The 17,885-nt window shown below is 41.9% G+C and overlaps 1 protein-coding gene across 4 annotated transcripts in view; it reads right to left on the bottom strand.

Annotated features, from left to right (window-relative positions):
• Positions 1-307: 307 nt before the first annotated feature.
• AGPAT4 (1-acylglycerol-3-phosphate O-acyltransferase 4) overlaps positions 308-17,885 on the bottom strand; it is a 59,311-nt gene continuing 41,733 nt past the window's right edge. For 2 of the 4 annotated variants that reach the window (XM_058168194.1, XM_058168204.1), the window contains exon 9: positions 313-1,817. In XM_058168194.1, coding sequence (XP_058024177.1) covers positions 1,729-1,817 — 89 coding nt within the window. In that variant the 3' untranslated portion in view covers positions 313-1,728. Of the gene's footprint in view, positions 1,818-17,885 lie in introns of all 4 variants that reach the window. The other 2 variants (XM_058168213.1, XM_058168185.1) reach the window with 2 other exon arrangements.

The raw sequence follows: 17,885 nt of genomic DNA, 5'->3' as shown, positions 1-17,885 counted from the left end.
TAAATTCTTGTGTTGCTGATAATTTTTTCTTTCAAAAGTACAAGGATGGTTCTGTCATCTTGGATTTGGACCTTACTAACAGGTTCACGGAGTATTTTTTAAATGGTTGGGACATTGGGTCACTAACTACTAAAAACAGTCTACCTCAAACAATGGATTTTAGAATGCTAAACAAACCATTGTAGTATAAAAGTTGGTTTGTGACTTAAGCCACAGAACTATAAACTTTTATTTACAAATGAAAATAGCAACTTTGCAAATTTATTTGGTCTAAATCAAACAATCTACATTAGAGTCAGGTATATTAGAATATGATAAACTCCACAAGGAGACATAATAGCAGCAGTGCAGATCTATATATCAAAGGGGCCAGAGTACTATCCAAGCTGAAATAAATATTGTTAGTATTCTAATATAAATAATTTTCATGACCAATATCTATATACTAGGAATATAGCCAATGTAACACCTGTATTTAACATTGAAATATGATTTTAGAAAAGACAGGCTATATACTTTACTGTCTAATTTGGAAAGTAGTATTGAAGGTAATGTGCATATAGAAAATAAATTTTAGTGACTAAGAGTTTCTATAGAACTAACTTCTCTCACTAATGCTTTGAGTTCCTTGGGAAAGATGATGTATGAATAACTGCATTGTGCTGGATATTTCTATAAATGGACTTTCAAACAGCTTTTACCTTCACTAAAAACTTGGGATTAAAGAGGCAGTCTCTTATAGGTTCATAATGATTAAAGAACAAAAAGCAAAAAAAAAGGAAAATTGTAAAAAGTAATACAGTAGAAAAACGCAAGAAATAGATTTCTTTAGGATATGTAATTATGACTGGAAATGTTAAACCTTTCCGAATATAATTTGAGAATGAATTCTTGGAGCCAAGTCTGCAAAGGAATTAACAAGTACAAATAAAAAAGTGGGATTGCTGAATAAAAGAGAAATACATTCACTTCACCATCTGAAGTGAATTGAAAACAAACTGGTAATACAAGTGTCTTGCCAAACTGAAAACAAATGTTAGGAGGAAAGTTGTCTTATTTTTATCAGGCTGGCCAGAGGATAAATATTTGGATAGTGCTAAGTAGCTCAGTTAAAGTACTACTTGAGAATCACTCATTGGTTAAAACAATTACTTCCACAAAAGTAAAAGAGATTTGAAGTGAAACTAAACAAATTAAAATGCATTTGGAATACAGATTTCATAACAAGCCTCTGGGCTTTCCAGAGGCAGCTTATTGGACACAATTGGGAAACAGGCCACCAGACTAGAAAGAAAAAGGTAAAATAGTTCTTACTTTCTTAGTTAAATATATAAAATACTCATTTTGGTCATCTTATAGGAAAGTAAATTTTATTTCATATTTTAATCCATTAAAGATTTATTCAGAAAAAAAAAGAATATTAATTCATTCATTTGCTTCCTTCCTGTACTATGTCTGCATATTTTCTCTTCCTTAATTAAAAAAAAAAAGAATTGTTTCTCTGGAAGATCTGAATAAAAATGAAGTATAGAAAAAAATAAAATAAACTGCAGAATATTGACTCTTGTTGCCAGCTGGAGCAGGGGAGGAAGATGGATAGAGAAGAGACGTGACTTCAGTGAAGGCATGAGCTCTCTCTACAGATTCCTGGTCTTTATGATTGAAGACAGATGTGCACAGCAGTTCACAAGCTTGTTCCCTTTGGGTATGAAGCAGTCTCTGGAGATTTCACTTTTGCTTCTTGTGTCCATGGTTGCCGTAAGTTGAGCCTTTGTTAATTTCTGTTACTCCTATCATCCATCGAACACCAACTGAAACTGAAATTTTTAAAAAAGAGGATATCTGGTGTTAAACACAGCGAAGTAAGGAGAAAACTAGTTGTAAATTTGCTCTCGTATGAGAGCATATACAAACTTTATATTGCACTAGTAGTAGTCTGCCGTGTTATGCAAAGAAAGAATTATTCAGCCTTTGGGATATCATGCTAGAAATAAATGCTTTTCCTCTGTATTTTAAAAATATCGCAGGAGAAAAGATAGGCACAAAAACACACATTGATGATTGTCGGATACTTTGTTCAGCTAGACCATGGGTGTCAAACTTGCGGCTTCATGTTGCTGTCAGGTGATGTTTCATGAAATTTTTCCCCCTTCGTGGAGCTGTGGTGGGCGTGGCCTGCGTGTGACACATCCAGCCCGTGGGCCGTCCATTTTATCTCCTTAAAGCTATATCACTAATTTAAAGTAATTTATATATCCCTTACTGGAAATAACTTTTGTGTGTTAATTGGTTAAAACAATACAGCAATTTCTCGAATGAAGAATTATTTTTTTAAAAAATAACCTGATTTCAAACCTGATTGCTGGTAACAGAAGGCAGGACAGAGTTCAGAAAGCACTGAGAGTTTATTCCATGCAACCTATATATAAGAATCTGATCTACTAATGGTCAAGGCAAATTGGTGCCAGATAAGAATCAATGGACTCGTAGTGGTGGTGGCTGGACTTGGGTGTCTTTTGGGGATGTAGTGACTCCAGACTGACTTGACCCAGGCCTTGGGCTCAGCCTGGTCATCTTATAACTGGCTAGTTTGTGGGCATTAAAATAATGCTATATATGCCGCTCAAAAGTCTCCTGAACATCAAAGGGCTTATTTCCAGACTAGCTTATAACCTTTGATATTTAATGACTTCTAAAAGCATGACCCTCCTACAATCTAATCAGACAATTTTGCATCCTATAATTGTAAGGATATTATAAGTTAACTTCTAAAACTCTTCTCCTTCAGTGATGGTAGCAGCAATGTCTCCTACAGCATAAATGATTGCCAAGTGTTTTGACAGCATTTAAATTCAACAGCAATAAATCACTACAATAAAATATTATTTCCAGAGAATATAAATGCTGTCATCATTCTTCCACCCCAAATATATATTCACTTGCTACAGAATAATATGGTCTATGTACAGAAAATTCATTGTGATATTAGAAAGACTGATTTATCTGAGCTCAACAGTTTTGCAACGGCTATTAAATAATCATATAACCACACTTCCAAAGCAGAATAACCAATCACCAAATACATCCGTGATGGTGAACCTATGGCATGATTGCCACAGTTGGCATGCGTAGCCATATCAGTGGGCACGCGAGCTCAGCCAGCTAATTTTCAGGCCTTCTGGGCCCACCAGAAGTAGAGAAACAGGCTGTTTCCTGCCACCGGAGGGCCTGGGGGGTGGTGGGGAAGATCCAGTTTTTTTCTCTCACCTGGCTCCAGAGCCTCTCTCTGAGTCTGGGGAGGGCGAAAACAGCCTTTCCAGCCCCTTTGGAGGCCCTCAGGAGGTCAGAAAACGGTCCATTTGCCAACTTCCGGTTGGACAGGAAGTGACTTTTTTACTGTCCCCAGCCTCCAGAACCTCTCTAGGAGAGTGCCAGGCTACGCGTTCCAGTAGCAGGGGGAAAGGATGGGTCATGTGCTGGGCGCATAGAATTATGGGTGTGGGCATGCGCGTGCACGACCCACCTCCCGCCTCCTGACACACGATGGCAAAAAGATTAGCCATCACTGAAATACATCATTTGATGAAGACTCTCCGCAGCTCCAACTAGGGAAATCTAAGAATCTGACAAAATATACGATATATAATGTGATTCCCATTATATTAAAATAGTTTTGAATGAGCGAAGTTAAAGCTACATTGATCATAAAAATAAGAACTCAAAGCACAAACTAGTGTAATTCCACAAGTGACATAATGCTTTTTGCATAAACTATACCGGCATATTTATATATATATATATGGCTTACTGGGCTGGACAACATTCTATGTGCAGAACTTGACTGCTCCTTCATTTCTTTCCAAATGGATCTTGTATATGACAACAGCTTTCTGTGATTATTACCAGACATTAAGCCATGTCCTAAATGGAAAAGGTACTCTGTGGTAGCAGTAGTCCATGCAAAGTTTCATGTTGACATAAAAATGTAACAACTGGTCTCCTCCACTTTTACATGCAATTTGTATTATTCAAGTCAACTTTGTTGTGGAAAATACAGCTATGGTAATATAAGGAAATCACTGTTTTCTGTTTAACTGGAACCTCAGTAATAACCAAGAGAGAGAGAATAGTACTTTAAGTTCGGTTTTCACAATATCTCATCCCATCTCTGTTATTCTAATGGACCTGAGTGAGATACTCAGTCCTGGATCAGCTCAAACAATTTCACTTACTGGCGTCTAGCCTTCTTCAAGGTTCTTAACCATTAGACTCCTAGTACAGGCCTAGAAAGGAGGAGAAAGAAAGAAAAAGAGAGAGAGAGAGAGAGAAAGGAAACACATGCGCAGGAACACATGCACGGTTCAATTGAAACTCCATGTTCATGCACTTATATATAAGATATTGTGTTGAGCTTGGCTGTTGCAGATATTATTGAAAAGAATCCATAATCTCTAGTATAAGGTACAGCCTCGCTTTTTAAAGGGTATGGGACTGGTCCTCATTCACTGACTGCCTTGTTTACCAGCCATTTCAAGCTACAAGGGTTGGGGGGAAACTCCTTCCATTTACAGCCACTATAACATCCTGCGATGTTGTAGTCATGTGATCGTCATTTGGATCCTCGCACATTTACAACAATTGCAGCATCCTGCTGTCACATAATTGTCTTTTGAGAGCTTCACAACTGCCTTCCAACAAGCAGAATTAAGGGAGAAGGGCAGAAGTGAAATCAGAAGCCATTAATTGAGATTGATGTCTCGCTTAATGTCCATGATGATTGCTTAATGGGAATGAGACTGCAAGTCACAAGATCATTTTGCTTAAGAGAACAGGACACTCAGTAACAAGTTTCCAGTCCCAACTGCTATTCGTAAGCAAGGCCTATTTGTACTTTCTATTCAGTAATGTTACTAACCCAGAATCCATTTTAATTCTTGCTGCAAACAGATAACGAAGAGGGAAGGGAAGGTAATAGTTTAGAGAACCGTGTGTGAGACAGGTGTGCAAGGTAAAGAATTAAAAATGTCTTAAATATACGACCAATTTCTGCGCAACACGATCATAATGCTTCTAATAATTAGCCATTTCATGTACAGCTGAAATTGAACTAGATGAATTCTGTCTTAATAAAAGAGAACATATGTAGCTCAAGGTTGAAATCTGGCGTCTTTGGTGCTCTCTGAGCTTGGAGGGGGTTTTTTGGCAGATGTTTCATTCACCACTGATGATATTACCTAGTCTGGGCAATGAAATGCCTGCCAGAAAGCCACCAAGCTCAGAATTCTATATTTTTGAACAGCAGCTTAATAAGGCTAATATATTGGCATTTACCTGGAAAATGAAAACTATGGACAATGAACATCAAGAGGAAACAAATATACTTGAAGTTGTGATAGCAGCCACTAGAGATTCAGAGATCGTTCAGAGATGCAAATTAATTCTATATGGGGCTTCCCTACAGAGGATACTCAATCACTTCACATATACTACAGTGCATATGATATCTTCAACCTGTACAGAAGAAAAACTCATGCTGGTGAGAGAAAATGCTGTTGATATGGCCCGATATTGGGTGAATGTCATTTAGTTTTAATCCTATTTATTTTACATACTTTTCTAGGTACTGTATTTCTATGACCTATTTTGTTCTTATTTTACATGCTCAATGTTGACCATTATACGTCTACAATTTGAAGGTGCTTCTGACATGAATCAATTATTATCCTAACTCTTCTAATTGACGAAGTTCTCCCTCTGCTGGATGGTTTCTTCTAAATTCTTGTGAAACATTCCATGTTTACCACAATTGTGCAGCACTCCAGGTTTAAAGGCAAGAAGTCGCTTTACAGTGCATGAGACAGTAGCATAGCATCTATCCGCAATCATGTCCTTTATCAGGATCGCATAGCTACCCTGTATAGTTGTAGCATAACCCCCAGGCAAAGATATATTCTTTTTAAGAAGTTGCAGATAAGTACTACATATGCACCCCTATGTGTTCCAAAGTACCTTTCTACAATGTTCCATCAAGATGATCTTCCTGTATTTTCTCCAACTGATAATTTTGAACATCTCAAGATCATCCTTTGCCTTTCTTGTCTCTTTTTATGTCACATTTTTTAGGATTTAAACTTGTAGGCAATGTCTTCCCATCCTCCACCCACCCATCCCACCCCCTGGCTATTCCTCATAATGCCTTTGTAGCTGAAGAGAGGGAATAACTTTTATTAATGTACAAAAAGCAACTTTATAACCTCTCTCATCTACTTTTCGAACCTAGCACATCATCTAGAAGAGCTCAAATTGAAAATCTACTGGCACAATACGCAAAGAAGGCCCTAAGAAACCAAAACACTTGTCAGTCACAGAAAACATGGAAATGTGTTAAGATTTATACCCTGCCTTTCCTTCAGGAGCTCAACTGGACAGGCATTCTGCTTTACACGGTGAAAGGGGTAGGACTGTACTAGAGCAAGAGATTGATTTGTTGAACTGCCGTGCCTGAGGAAAGTCTCGAATCTAGAGCTCCTTGTCCTAATCTAGGTCAACATCTTAACCACACCACCACACCAGATCTCTCAAATGGCCACTATTCTGCTAGTTACTATTCAGTGGAGTGATACAAATTAGCTAAAAACTGAAGTTAATATTTGTCTATGCGGGACTTTATTTAAATCAATTGAACCTCAAATGTCCTTTATATAATGCATGTGCTTAAACCAAATACCTCCTTACCAAATGACAAATGCCCTTCATTAGGGCAGCATGTTGCATATCTGGCTGTCACAATAAAGTATTACTTAAAGACCATAATGAGGCCAAGTCCAGCTTTATTCAACTCATGGCTTCCCAAAGCAAGATGATTTTTCAAAACTGAATCTCTGGAATTCAAATAAATAGCTTATGCAAATTACTCCTCCAGATGAATCGGGTGAGATATAAGTCTCAGATTATCTTTTAATCATCTACCATGCTGTAATTCAACATCTGGACTTCAAAGCTACTTTGAGATGCATGTGCATTAAAGATGGTTTCCTTATATTGAATTAAGAAAATTGTGCTAAAGTGTGCACACATTGCTGCTTCAAGATAGTGTAATAGTATTTTGCACATCTGTTTAAAACATTGTTACAATAGCTTCTTTCACATTATGTTAACAATTGTATCTAAGTGGTCATCTTAATAGTTTTCAGAAAATAATTTGGGTTGCAGAGTTGAAATAATACTATATGTAAGTTCATTTCTTAAAATTACTTCTATCATCAGATGAATGTAGTGGCTCAGTGGCTAAGACGCTGAGCTTGTCAATCAAAAGGTCGACAGTTCAACAATTCAAAACCCTAGTGCTGCGTAATGGGCTGAGCTCCCGTTACTTGTCCCAGCTTCTGCCAACCTAGCAGTTTGAAAGCATGTAAAAAATGCAAGTAGAAAAATAAGGATCGCCTTTGGTAAGAAGGTAACAGTGTTCCATGCACCTCTGGCATTTAGTCATGCTGGACACATGACCACAGAGACGTCTTCGGACAGCTGTTTCAAAGGCCAAAGGTCTTTGGCCTTTGAAACAGAGATGAGCACCACCCCCTAGAATTGGGAACGACTAGCACATATGTGCAAGGAGAACCTTTACCTTTACCTTATTCTATCATCAAATTAGTTCCAATCTTAAAGATTTACCTGACATTCTATTGGCTAGCAATTGACAGTGATAACATTCAACAGGTTTACCAATAATCTGCAGAATGTATTCAGTATTGATTAATTATATAATACAACAGCTTATATTAAAATACTCCTATCCACCAGGGCTAAAGTTGCTGATTTAGTTTAGCAAATAATGTCTCCATTTTGGAGAAAAGAAGACCGGTGATAATGTTTGCTATTATCCTTTTTTAATTTTTTCCATCATGTTATAATGAACTATTAGTATTTTAACCATTCCAGATAATAAAAATTATGGAACATTAGAAACATTAAAAATGTAATCTCAAAATCAATTAACCTGTGTAGTGTTTAAGAGCTTCTTCGAATTAAATAAGGAAAGCCAGCGAAATTTGCAATAAATGGGTTTGACAATGCTAGATTATGGTAACCAGATTTACTATCATTATACACATTTCTTCCCAGTATGATATGAGTAAGTAACTAGATATTTCCAGCTTTCAAAACAGTAATAATTTCTATTGAAATTAAAGTATTTGTTAACTGGCTCTGACATTTCCGTGTCTATTTTGCAGCAGACTCATCTGGTTCACATAAAATAGCTATTATATTTATTGTGATATTTCTGCTATGTAGAAAGATTCAGTGATTAAAATCTGCACTTGCTTGAAAGTTTAAAGAGTCAACATTTCTATAAAGGTTTCAAATAAACTGCATGCAAAAACATGCAGCCATGCATGCAACCAGAGTCAGAATTGTTGTGATGTTTCACTGTAACCCATAATGATTTTCCTTTCAAATGTTGGGTTCTCTGTTTTAGGAAATCAATCTTAAAATTTAGCCTGGATTACAAATGAATAATAGTCTTAATATCCTTTCCATCACAAAAATCGGTGAGTGCAGCCTCTCCCATTACATTAGCCCTAGAGTAGTTGTGGTCATGCAGTTTTAATCTCTCATTATTTTCTGTGTTTTAAGATCAGCTCATTCTCTTGTCTGTTAAATGTTTACGTTGGAAACATTTCATAACATTTTAAGTTCCTCTTACCATTAAATATTCAAAACCAACATCATGATTTCCTTCTTTAAAAAAGAGCAAAGCTTTTTCTGACAGACAGTTCAGGAAGCAATCAAACTTTTGCTGCTGATGCAACGTTGCATCAAAAATGTAAGAATTTCTGCTCCATCTCTTAATGGAAAGGGGCGAAGAGGAAGACAGGATGTAAACCTTTGAAGAGACACAATAATAATCACAACACCTCTGTGTCATGGAACAAATACGGTGCAAAACTTCCTTTCTCTTATTTCCATATACAAAGGCTGATTCATTTCATTTAGTCAGTATGAAGCTGAGTAATAGTGCACCTGTTTTGATGAAAGTATCCTCCAAATTCCTTGCCTTGAACGTGTGGGACAAGACCCTAGTTATGTAGTAGGATGAGTAGACAATCCTTAGAGTTGTGGCATATGCTTGTAGCAACTGAGTTGGCAAATCTGTTAGTTGGCTAACACACCCAAAATACAATTTGGGGGATGACGACACACACACAAATAATTGTATGTACATAAGCCCTGCCTGCATGCAAGTATTCCTCTGTACTATATCACATCAATCTTTGCCATTTCTTACTCCAAACACCTTAAATGGTGAATACACGGTTCAATTTTCAGGAACTGCCTGTAGAGAGAAAACTTATTTATTCTACACTCTACATATGAACATAGTGATACGTATTCTGCAGAAATGAAAGATCTGGTACTGGTTTCACTTATCCTTAAAATGCATGTTAGGCTGATGGGGCCTAACAGAACTTAATTAAAAATATAAAAACTAATACAACTAAAAAAAAAGAAAAAATAGAAAGCACAGAAAAGAAGGATAGGAATATAGTAAAGAAAAAGAAAATATATACAGAAATGACTTCCCTGGCATCACAAGTATAATATTTTTTAATAATTTATCATTTTATCAACTTCTCTTAAATATAACAAAGGGAACGTTGTCTTACCTGAACGTCCCTTCTTGGAGAGGGGAAAACGGCCGTCAGGAATGGGGTTAATCTCCTCGTTTGCTGATTGGACCGAGTCTTGAAAAATTTGTTGCTTATAGTCCCCGCCTTCTCTTCCCTTCCAGCTTTTTCGGCGAGGATCCAGGCGTAGGCCCTCGTGCAGTACTGAAATGAAAAAGAATTAGCGCACTCCCGCCCCAACCCCTCTTGGACAGGCGCCATGGGTGGGGCTGACCGTTCCCTCTCCAAGAAGGGACGTTCAGGTAAGACAACGTTCCCTTCTCCTGTCGGGAAAACGGCCGTCAGGAATGGGTTAATCTCCTCGTTTGCTGATTGGACCGAGTCTTGAAAAATTTGTTGCTTATAGTCCCCGCCTTCTCTTCCCTTCCAGCTTTTTCGGCGAGGATCCAGGCGTAGGCCCTCGTGCAGTACTGAAATGAAAAAGAATTAGCGCACTCCCGCCCCAACCCCCTCTTGGACAGACGCCATGGGTGGGGCTGACGGCCGTTTTCCCCTCTCCAAGAAGGGACGTTCAGGTAAGACAACGTTCCCTTCTCCATGTCGGGGAAAACGGCCGTCAGGAATGGGACATACCCAAGCTCAATGTCTTACCGGGAGGGAAGATGGCGGTCTGTCATTGTTGAGAAAGGACCGACTGCAGGACCCGTCTGCCAAACGCCGCGTCGGCCGACGCATAGGAGTCCACCCGGTAGTGCCGAATAAACGAAGAGGGAGTCGACCAAGTCGCCGCTCTGCAGATCTCATCGATCGATGCCTGGGCGCCCCAAGCAGCCGACGAAGCGGCGCTCCTGGTCGAGTGTGCCGAAATATTGCGAGGTACCGGTAGAGACAGGTTTTCGTAGGCCGTGGCTATCGTAGCCCTGATCCACCTGGCGAGAACCGATTTGGTCACTTTTAAGCCCATAGAAAGTGGTTGGAACGACACAAAGAGGGCCTCCGTTTTACGGAACGAAGCAGTACGATCAATGTATATCTTCAATGCTCTCCTTACGTCCAGAGTATGCCACACTTTCTCTAAGTGATGTCTGGGATTCGGACAGAAGTCAGGTAAAACTATTTCCTGAGCCCTATGAAACTGACTGTTAACTTTAGGGAGAAAGGTAGAGTCCAATCGTAATACCACTCTATCGTTGAAGAATTTGCAGAGATCTTGTCGCACAGAGAGGGCCGATAGTTCTGATATCCTGCGGGCCGAGGTAATGGCAATTAGAAAGGCGACTTTGAGTGACAGGAATCGAAGAGATGATTCCCTCAACGGTTCAAAGGGTGTCTTGGTCAGAGCGTTAAGTACTGCATTCAATCGCCAGGTTGGGAACCGATGAACTACTGGAGGGTTGACATTAGAAGCGCCCCGAAGAAACTGTTGAATGTGAGGCTCTTTTGAGAGAGGAATGAGTGAACCGCATCTCAATATCGAAGAAAGCGCCGCCACCTGTCTTTTGAGTGTGTTGGTTGCTAGCCCGGCATCGAGACCTCGCTGCAGAAAAGCCAGAATGTCTAGAACTGAGGCCTCAGATGCTACTATTCCCTGGGGCGTGCACCAGTCAACAAAGACACGCCAAGTGGCCTCATAAATCCTCTTGGTGGAATCCCTGCGTGAGGCCAGCATAGTTGGGATGGCTTGGCATGGAACCTTTGCTTTAGTCAAGATGCCCCGCTCAATCTCCACACGGCTAGACGTAGCCATTGTGGATCGGGATGTAAAACTGGTCCCTGGTGGAGAGAAACCTGGTCGTCTGGTATCCTCCACGGTTCTCGTATTGAAAGAGACATCAGATCTGCGAACCAGGGTCTCCTGGGCCAGAATGGGCGACCAATATCAACTCCGCCTTCTCCGTGAGTAGCTTCCTTATCACCCTTGGGATCAGTGGAATTGGCGGAAAGGCATATAGAAGGCCCGGAGGCCACTTGCTGCGGAGGGCATCCACTGCCTCCGCCCCCCGAGAGCGGAATCTCGAAAAGAATCGAGGAACTTGATTGTTGGAGTGGGAGGCAAACAAGTCCACCAGTGGGAGTCCAAGCAGTTTGTCAACTCCTGGAAGTTCTCTGGGGACAATGACCATTCCGCCTGATCGATGGTCTGACGACTGAGGGAGTCTGCCGTGCAGTTGTCTGTTCCCGCAATATGTTCCGCTTTCAAAGAGCGCAAGTGGGATTCGGTCCAATGACCGAGGGAGAGCGCTTCCGTCATAAGCGAGCGAGAATGAGTGCCACCCCACCTGTTTATATGCGCCTTCGCCGTCACGTTGTCCGTGAGCACAAGGACATCCCTGCCCCGGATAAGATCCTTGAATGCCAGAAGAGCCAGACGTATGGCCCGTAACTCCAGAAAATTGATGCCGTAATGGCATTCCGATGGAGACCACTTGCCCTGGGCTAGGTGTTGATCGAGATGTGCTCCCCATCCCGAAAGACTGGCGTCGGTGGAGATGACCACTCTCGCTGGCTCCCTGAAGACTGAGCCTCTGGCTAGCGTCTCCGGATTCCACCAGGCCAAAGAGTCGGCCACTTCCCGTGGAATGGTCACCCGACGTCTTGATGAACTGCGTCGTTTCCTTTGATGTGGCAAGAGGAACCACTGAAGAGGCCGACTATGAAGGCGAGACCAAGGAACAATGTCGACGAAACCATTTTCCCTAGAAGCTTGGAAAGTTGATCTAATGGAACTGTATGTGACAACCTAGATATACCGGCTAACTCAGCCAAATTAGCCTGACGGTCTGTCGACAAATAAACCATCGATTCGCGAGAATCAATTTGCGCCCCTAAATGTGTGATAATGGTAGAAGGAGCTAAGTGACTCTTATCCCAATTAATTGAGAACCCATGTGCTTGTAATATCTCTAAGGTTAAGGCTATATCCCTGTTTGCTGCCTCCTTTGAGGAAGACAAAATGAGAATATCATCTAGGTAAGCCTGAAGTCTAACTGGAAACCCCCTGATATGGGCTAATAGCACAGCCATGACTTTGGTAAAAACCCTGGGGGCCGAAGATAACCCAAAGGGTAGAGCCCTATACTGAAAATGAGCACCCTGAAAGCAAAACCTAAGGAATTTACGGTGATCTTTCCTAATAGGAATGTGCAGATAAGCTTCCGTCAAATCAATGGAAGCCATGTAATCCCCCTGCCGGATGCACTCTAAGATGGAACGTAAGGAGTGCATCTTGAAGCGGTGGTACGCAATGAATTTGTTCAGGGCTTTAAGGTCCAGAATGGCTCTCCATCCCCCCGACGGTTTGCTGACTACGAAGAGTCTGGAATAGAACCCCTGTTTCTGTTGATCAATGGGGACCCTCTGAATGGCCCGGATAGAAAGAAGGTGACTAACCGCCGACTCCACAATGGAAGAGCTGGAAGAGCGGTTAGAAACAGGGCAAGTCAAGAAAACCGTCGGGGGGGTGGAGATGAACTCTAAGGCCAGGCCCTCTCTGATAGTCTGTAGCACCCACTTATCTGAAGTAGACACCTCCCATTGGGAATAAAAATAAGCTAGCCTGCCTCCAATGGGTAGATCCTCTAAGATATTATTTGAAGCGGTTAAATGGTTTCCCCCGTCCCCCCCGAAAGGGTTTACGGGAAGAGAATTTGGACCCTGTTCTGACCTGATCAGATCTCTGTGAGCTCCCTCTGTACGGTGAAAATCTTTGCCGACGCTGACCCAGATCCTCCGAATTCCTGGCCACGAAAGGAGGCAGAAGAAGAGGTAGCCGAGGGACGAAAATAAGGTTGTTGTCTCAGTTCGCCTCATGCGACAAGGACGGTAGCACCTTTTTCTTATCCTTAGTTTCCACTAGAATAGGGTCAAGAGGAGCTCCAAACAACTTCGAACCTGCGTAAGCGGAAGAAGCCAATCGCCACTTGTTTCTAGTATCTGCCTTCCAATGGCGCAACCATAAAAGCCTCCGGGATGTAACCGTCGACCCAATCGACTTAGCTGAGAACCTGGCTGCATTAAGTGTCGAGTCAGCTGAAAACTCCAAAGCTGCGATGACCTTGTTAAGATCCTGGTGAGCCCTGACGTCCGACGTTGGTAACCGGCCCTGAAGTTGTTTGAGCCACATTATGGATGCTCTATTGAAAATGAAGACGCTATTGAAGACCTGATGGCCCAGGCTGATGCTTGATGGGACTTTACCAGGGATTGGTCAGCCCTTTTATCTTCGGGACGAAGAGCCTCATTCTCTGGACCCGTCACATGTGACACCGTTGTAAGAGCGACTACTGGAGCATCCACTGTGGGTACTTGAAGAATGTTCTCTAGATCAGGAGCACAGTTATAGAACTTTTTGTCTGTGGCGCTGGGAAGAGAACCCGAACTAGGATGAGCCCACTGTCGTTGTACCACATCCACAAACATTTTAGGTGCCGGAATGGCCTCTGCCACCACTGTGGGTTCCACAAAGAGATTAGTTGAAGTGATGGGTAAGGATTGCTGATCCGTAGAAGGAGCCTGAGAAGCCCCCAACCCCGTGGTTGCCAATGCCTTGAATAAAAGGGAACGGAACATGTGGTGTTTAAAAAGTCCCACAAATGATGGTTGGTCAGGACCAAGGCCTTCGTCCTCCGACAAAGCCTCTCCAGCGTCCTCTTCTCCGGAAGAAGAGGCTTGGCCCTCCTCTTCCGAGGACTCCTCCCTCTGAGGTCTGAACCTTGTTGAAGCAGAACATGCAGGTTCCCTCTGCCTGTCTTTATGCTGGGGTCTAGAAGTAGATGCCATCTGGGATTCCCGATGCCGGGCTTGTGCCAACTCTTGGCGCACGGCCTGTTGAATCATCAGCCCAAAGGACTCAGGAAGTTGAAAAACTGGAAACGTTGGCAAGCCAGATTCCGGCAGAGGCCTAGCTGTTTCAGTCTCTATTGACCCAGGTACTGTTTGTCCTGTTATACCCCCTGAGGCCTCTTGAAGATCCATCTGCGACAGAGTACGGAATAATGGGGGGTTTCCCGTCTGAGCCCTATGCGGGGAAAATGATCTATCTGGGGACCAGGCCCCTGAATCCTGCATGGTTTGGATAATGCATTCTGGCTCTAAGGGAGGTGGGATTTTTTCCCCCCCTTGCTTTCTCCCGCTTCTAGGGGAAGGAGACCTGAGAGCCCTCTTGGAAGCTCTAGTAAAGGCCTTTTCTAGAGCCCTATGCCGCTTTTCTTCAGCCCTCTCCCCCTTTTTGGCCCTGGGTTTTGATGCTTTCCGCCCCTTGGGGGGGGAAACCTGAGGGTCTGCTGAAGGGCCCTCACCCAGGTCCCCTTGGGCCCGGGCTTCAGGGGATATATCCACCAAATCTGGTTGAGTAATAGTGGCGTCCTCCATTTTGAAAAATTCCCGCCAATTTTTGCTGCTCCGGCCTACTCCCAAGATGGCCACCGAGAAGCCTGCTCTGAGGGAGTTTGCAGGATCAGGGCCCCACTGGCTAATTAATGGTTGCAATGAGCCGGCAACGCTGCTCTGGGGAAGTTTGCAGGATCAGGGCCCCACTGGTTCTTTAATTATTGCAGTGAGCCGGCAACGCTGCTCTGGGGGAGTTTGCAGGATCAGGGCTCCACTGGCTCTTTAATGGTTGCAATGAGCCGGCAACGCTCACACAATCTCTTGTTTTAAAGTCTAGCCGCGCTTTCCAAACCAACCTTCCGTTTGCCTGCAGGGCGGGCCGCTCGCGTCGTGGCTTCTAGCGCGGCACAGAAATGGCTCCCCGCGGTGATCCGGCACCACTCACGCCGCTTCTTCAGGCGGGGCCAGTAAAACTCCCAGGCAGCGAAAACTCCCAGGCAGCGAACCTCCTGCCAGGAGAGAGCTTCAGGGACCAGCCCGTGAGCCTCTCCGATAGCCGCCTTGACTCTTTGCAGCTGCGGCTTTAGCGCGTCGGGAACCTGCCCGTGAGCGCCTCACAGCTGACCGGCGGGCGGGCCGCCGGGCTTCCCAGCGGCTAGGGAGTCAGACGCTTCTCTTCTCCAGTAACCCAAAAAAATAACGTAAATTAAAAGAAATTAAAATAAATCCACTTGAAGCAACAATTAAACCTCTAGCCCAATAACTAGAGATTTCTAACACACGACTGGTCCGAAGCAAAACCGAGTCGAAAAAGCTGGAAGGGAAGAGAAGGCGGGGACTATAAGCAACAAATTTTTCAAGACTCGGTCCAATCAGCAAACGAGGAGATTAACCCCATTCCTGACAGCCGTTTTCCCCGACAGGGAGAACTACCTTTTTCCCATGTTCCATCTCTTATCTATAAACAATTTCTTAAAACTGCCTTGTTCAATCCTGGTCAGCGAAAGTCCATTTAGGGTTACCAGAGATAACAATTATCTATTTTAACCTTGATCAAATAAACCAATGAAAAAATAATAGACAGAAAACAACTATCTTCTGCATCCTAAATACATAGGCATAAATTGGTCAGTGTGTAAAACCAGTGCAGAATGTAGGTTACTTTGATGCAGTCATTTCAGTTTTTGAATAATAATACAGAAATCACAGTAGAGTTTGCAGGGACCAGATTATATAAACTATAAAGAGGACAACCTTTATATATTTTTTTCTCTGACAGCTCCAAATTCTTGTAATGCTCCCTTCTGTCTCTTAACCTAGGAAAAATAAAATTTGGCCTATAGAAAATAGAAGTAGTCCTGTATATGATCTTGGGCTTTTTAAAACTGGTCACCAGCTTTAAATCAAAGAATTTGTAAAACTGTTTAATTATGTAGACTTTAGTTTTACAGTATATCAGTAAAATTCCACAATAAACTCTTTTGAGATGGATTCCTTTTGTCACTGTGGTTTAGCCAGGGAGAATTACAACATATTTTTTTAAAAGTTAACCTAAATATTAACATTGCTTGTTTTGATCTCGCAACGTAATTAGAATGAGACTTAAACATTGAGAAAGTAGTTTTGTTATAAATGTTCAAATAGCCTTAAATTGAATTTATGTCTACAAAGAAAAGTATTAAGATTTCATTTATGTACCTTTTGTAACTTTGAATGGTCATTAAATGAAGTGTTGTAAGTCGAGAACTATCTGTACTCAGGTTAGTGCCAAATCACATTACATTACCTGGATATTTGCAATGGTTGACTTCATGAGAGACAAACCAAAGATATTCATTATTAAAATATTGTCATGCACCAGTGATGGAATTCAGCCGGTTCTCTCCGGATCGCGTGAACTGGTAGCGGCGACTGCAGGAGGCTCCGCCTGCCCACCCACCCAAACGTAATGTGCGACTACAGTGCATGCGCAGAAGGCCGTGCGCATGCACAGTTTTTGCACGCTCGTTTTTTGTAAACCTGTAGGGAAGGTATGTGAATCCCATCTCTGCATGCAACAGAAATAAAAAACAGACTTAGGAAAAAAATGGGTATTCAAAGTGAGAGTGAAGTGAGACAATATGCATCCTCAAAGCCCTGAAAATGATAAAGGGGCCCAAGGGAAGAACTGTAAGCCAATGACCCCAGCAAAACCACTGCATGATTCTGAAGGTTCCGCTTCAGTTTTTTTCCATCCACTCTAATTACCCATTCACTTCTATAGCCGATACAAAAATCAACTATGTCTAATATTTGGCATATAGCATTCAAGTTAAGTTTTAAATGCCTTAATCAATATTTGGAAGAATTGCTGGGGACCTGAGAGAAGCAGAGAATCCATACTAATTAAAGCCGCCAATTCTTTATTTCAGACTTTGATATGAGCCTGAATAGACGTGTTTGCTTTAATTAGTAGCACTATCCAAAATCCATGCATAGCTCTGATGATCAACAAGGAATTCCACACATAATAAAAGAAGAAATAATCTATTTTGCTGCAGTTTGGGGCTGTCCATCATTTGTTCCTAACTTTATTTTATTTTTATTTTATTTTCTAATTTATTCATTTATTTTGTCAAACACAACAATATATATGAAATAACCACACAAAATGAATACAACCAAAGGGAACATTAGGACAGGAATGGTAGGCACGCTGGTGCTCTTATGCATGCAAGTACTATGCAAACTTAGTACTTTGTAGAGTTTCCTAAAGTGCACATTTGATCATTAAGCTCAGCAAGATGTAGTGACGATAAGAAGTCTTATCCAAGGATTTTGCCTTCCATAATGATAGTTCTCCTGCTTTAGATGAAGAGGCTATAGATGAGAAACCTATAACTTATATATAAACATTGCTTATATATAAGCAATGTTTCTCAGTCTTAA

This window comes from Ahaetulla prasina, chromosome 1, assembly GCF_028640845.1.
Source record: "Ahaetulla prasina isolate Xishuangbanna chromosome 1, ASM2864084v1, whole genome shotgun sequence".
In the NCBI taxonomy this organism is placed as follows: domain Eukaryota; kingdom Metazoa; phylum Chordata; class Lepidosauria; order Squamata; family Colubridae; genus Ahaetulla; species Ahaetulla prasina.
The sequence above is the reverse complement of the archived record's forward strand: the minus strand, read 5'-3'. Positions and strand labels throughout refer to the sequence as shown.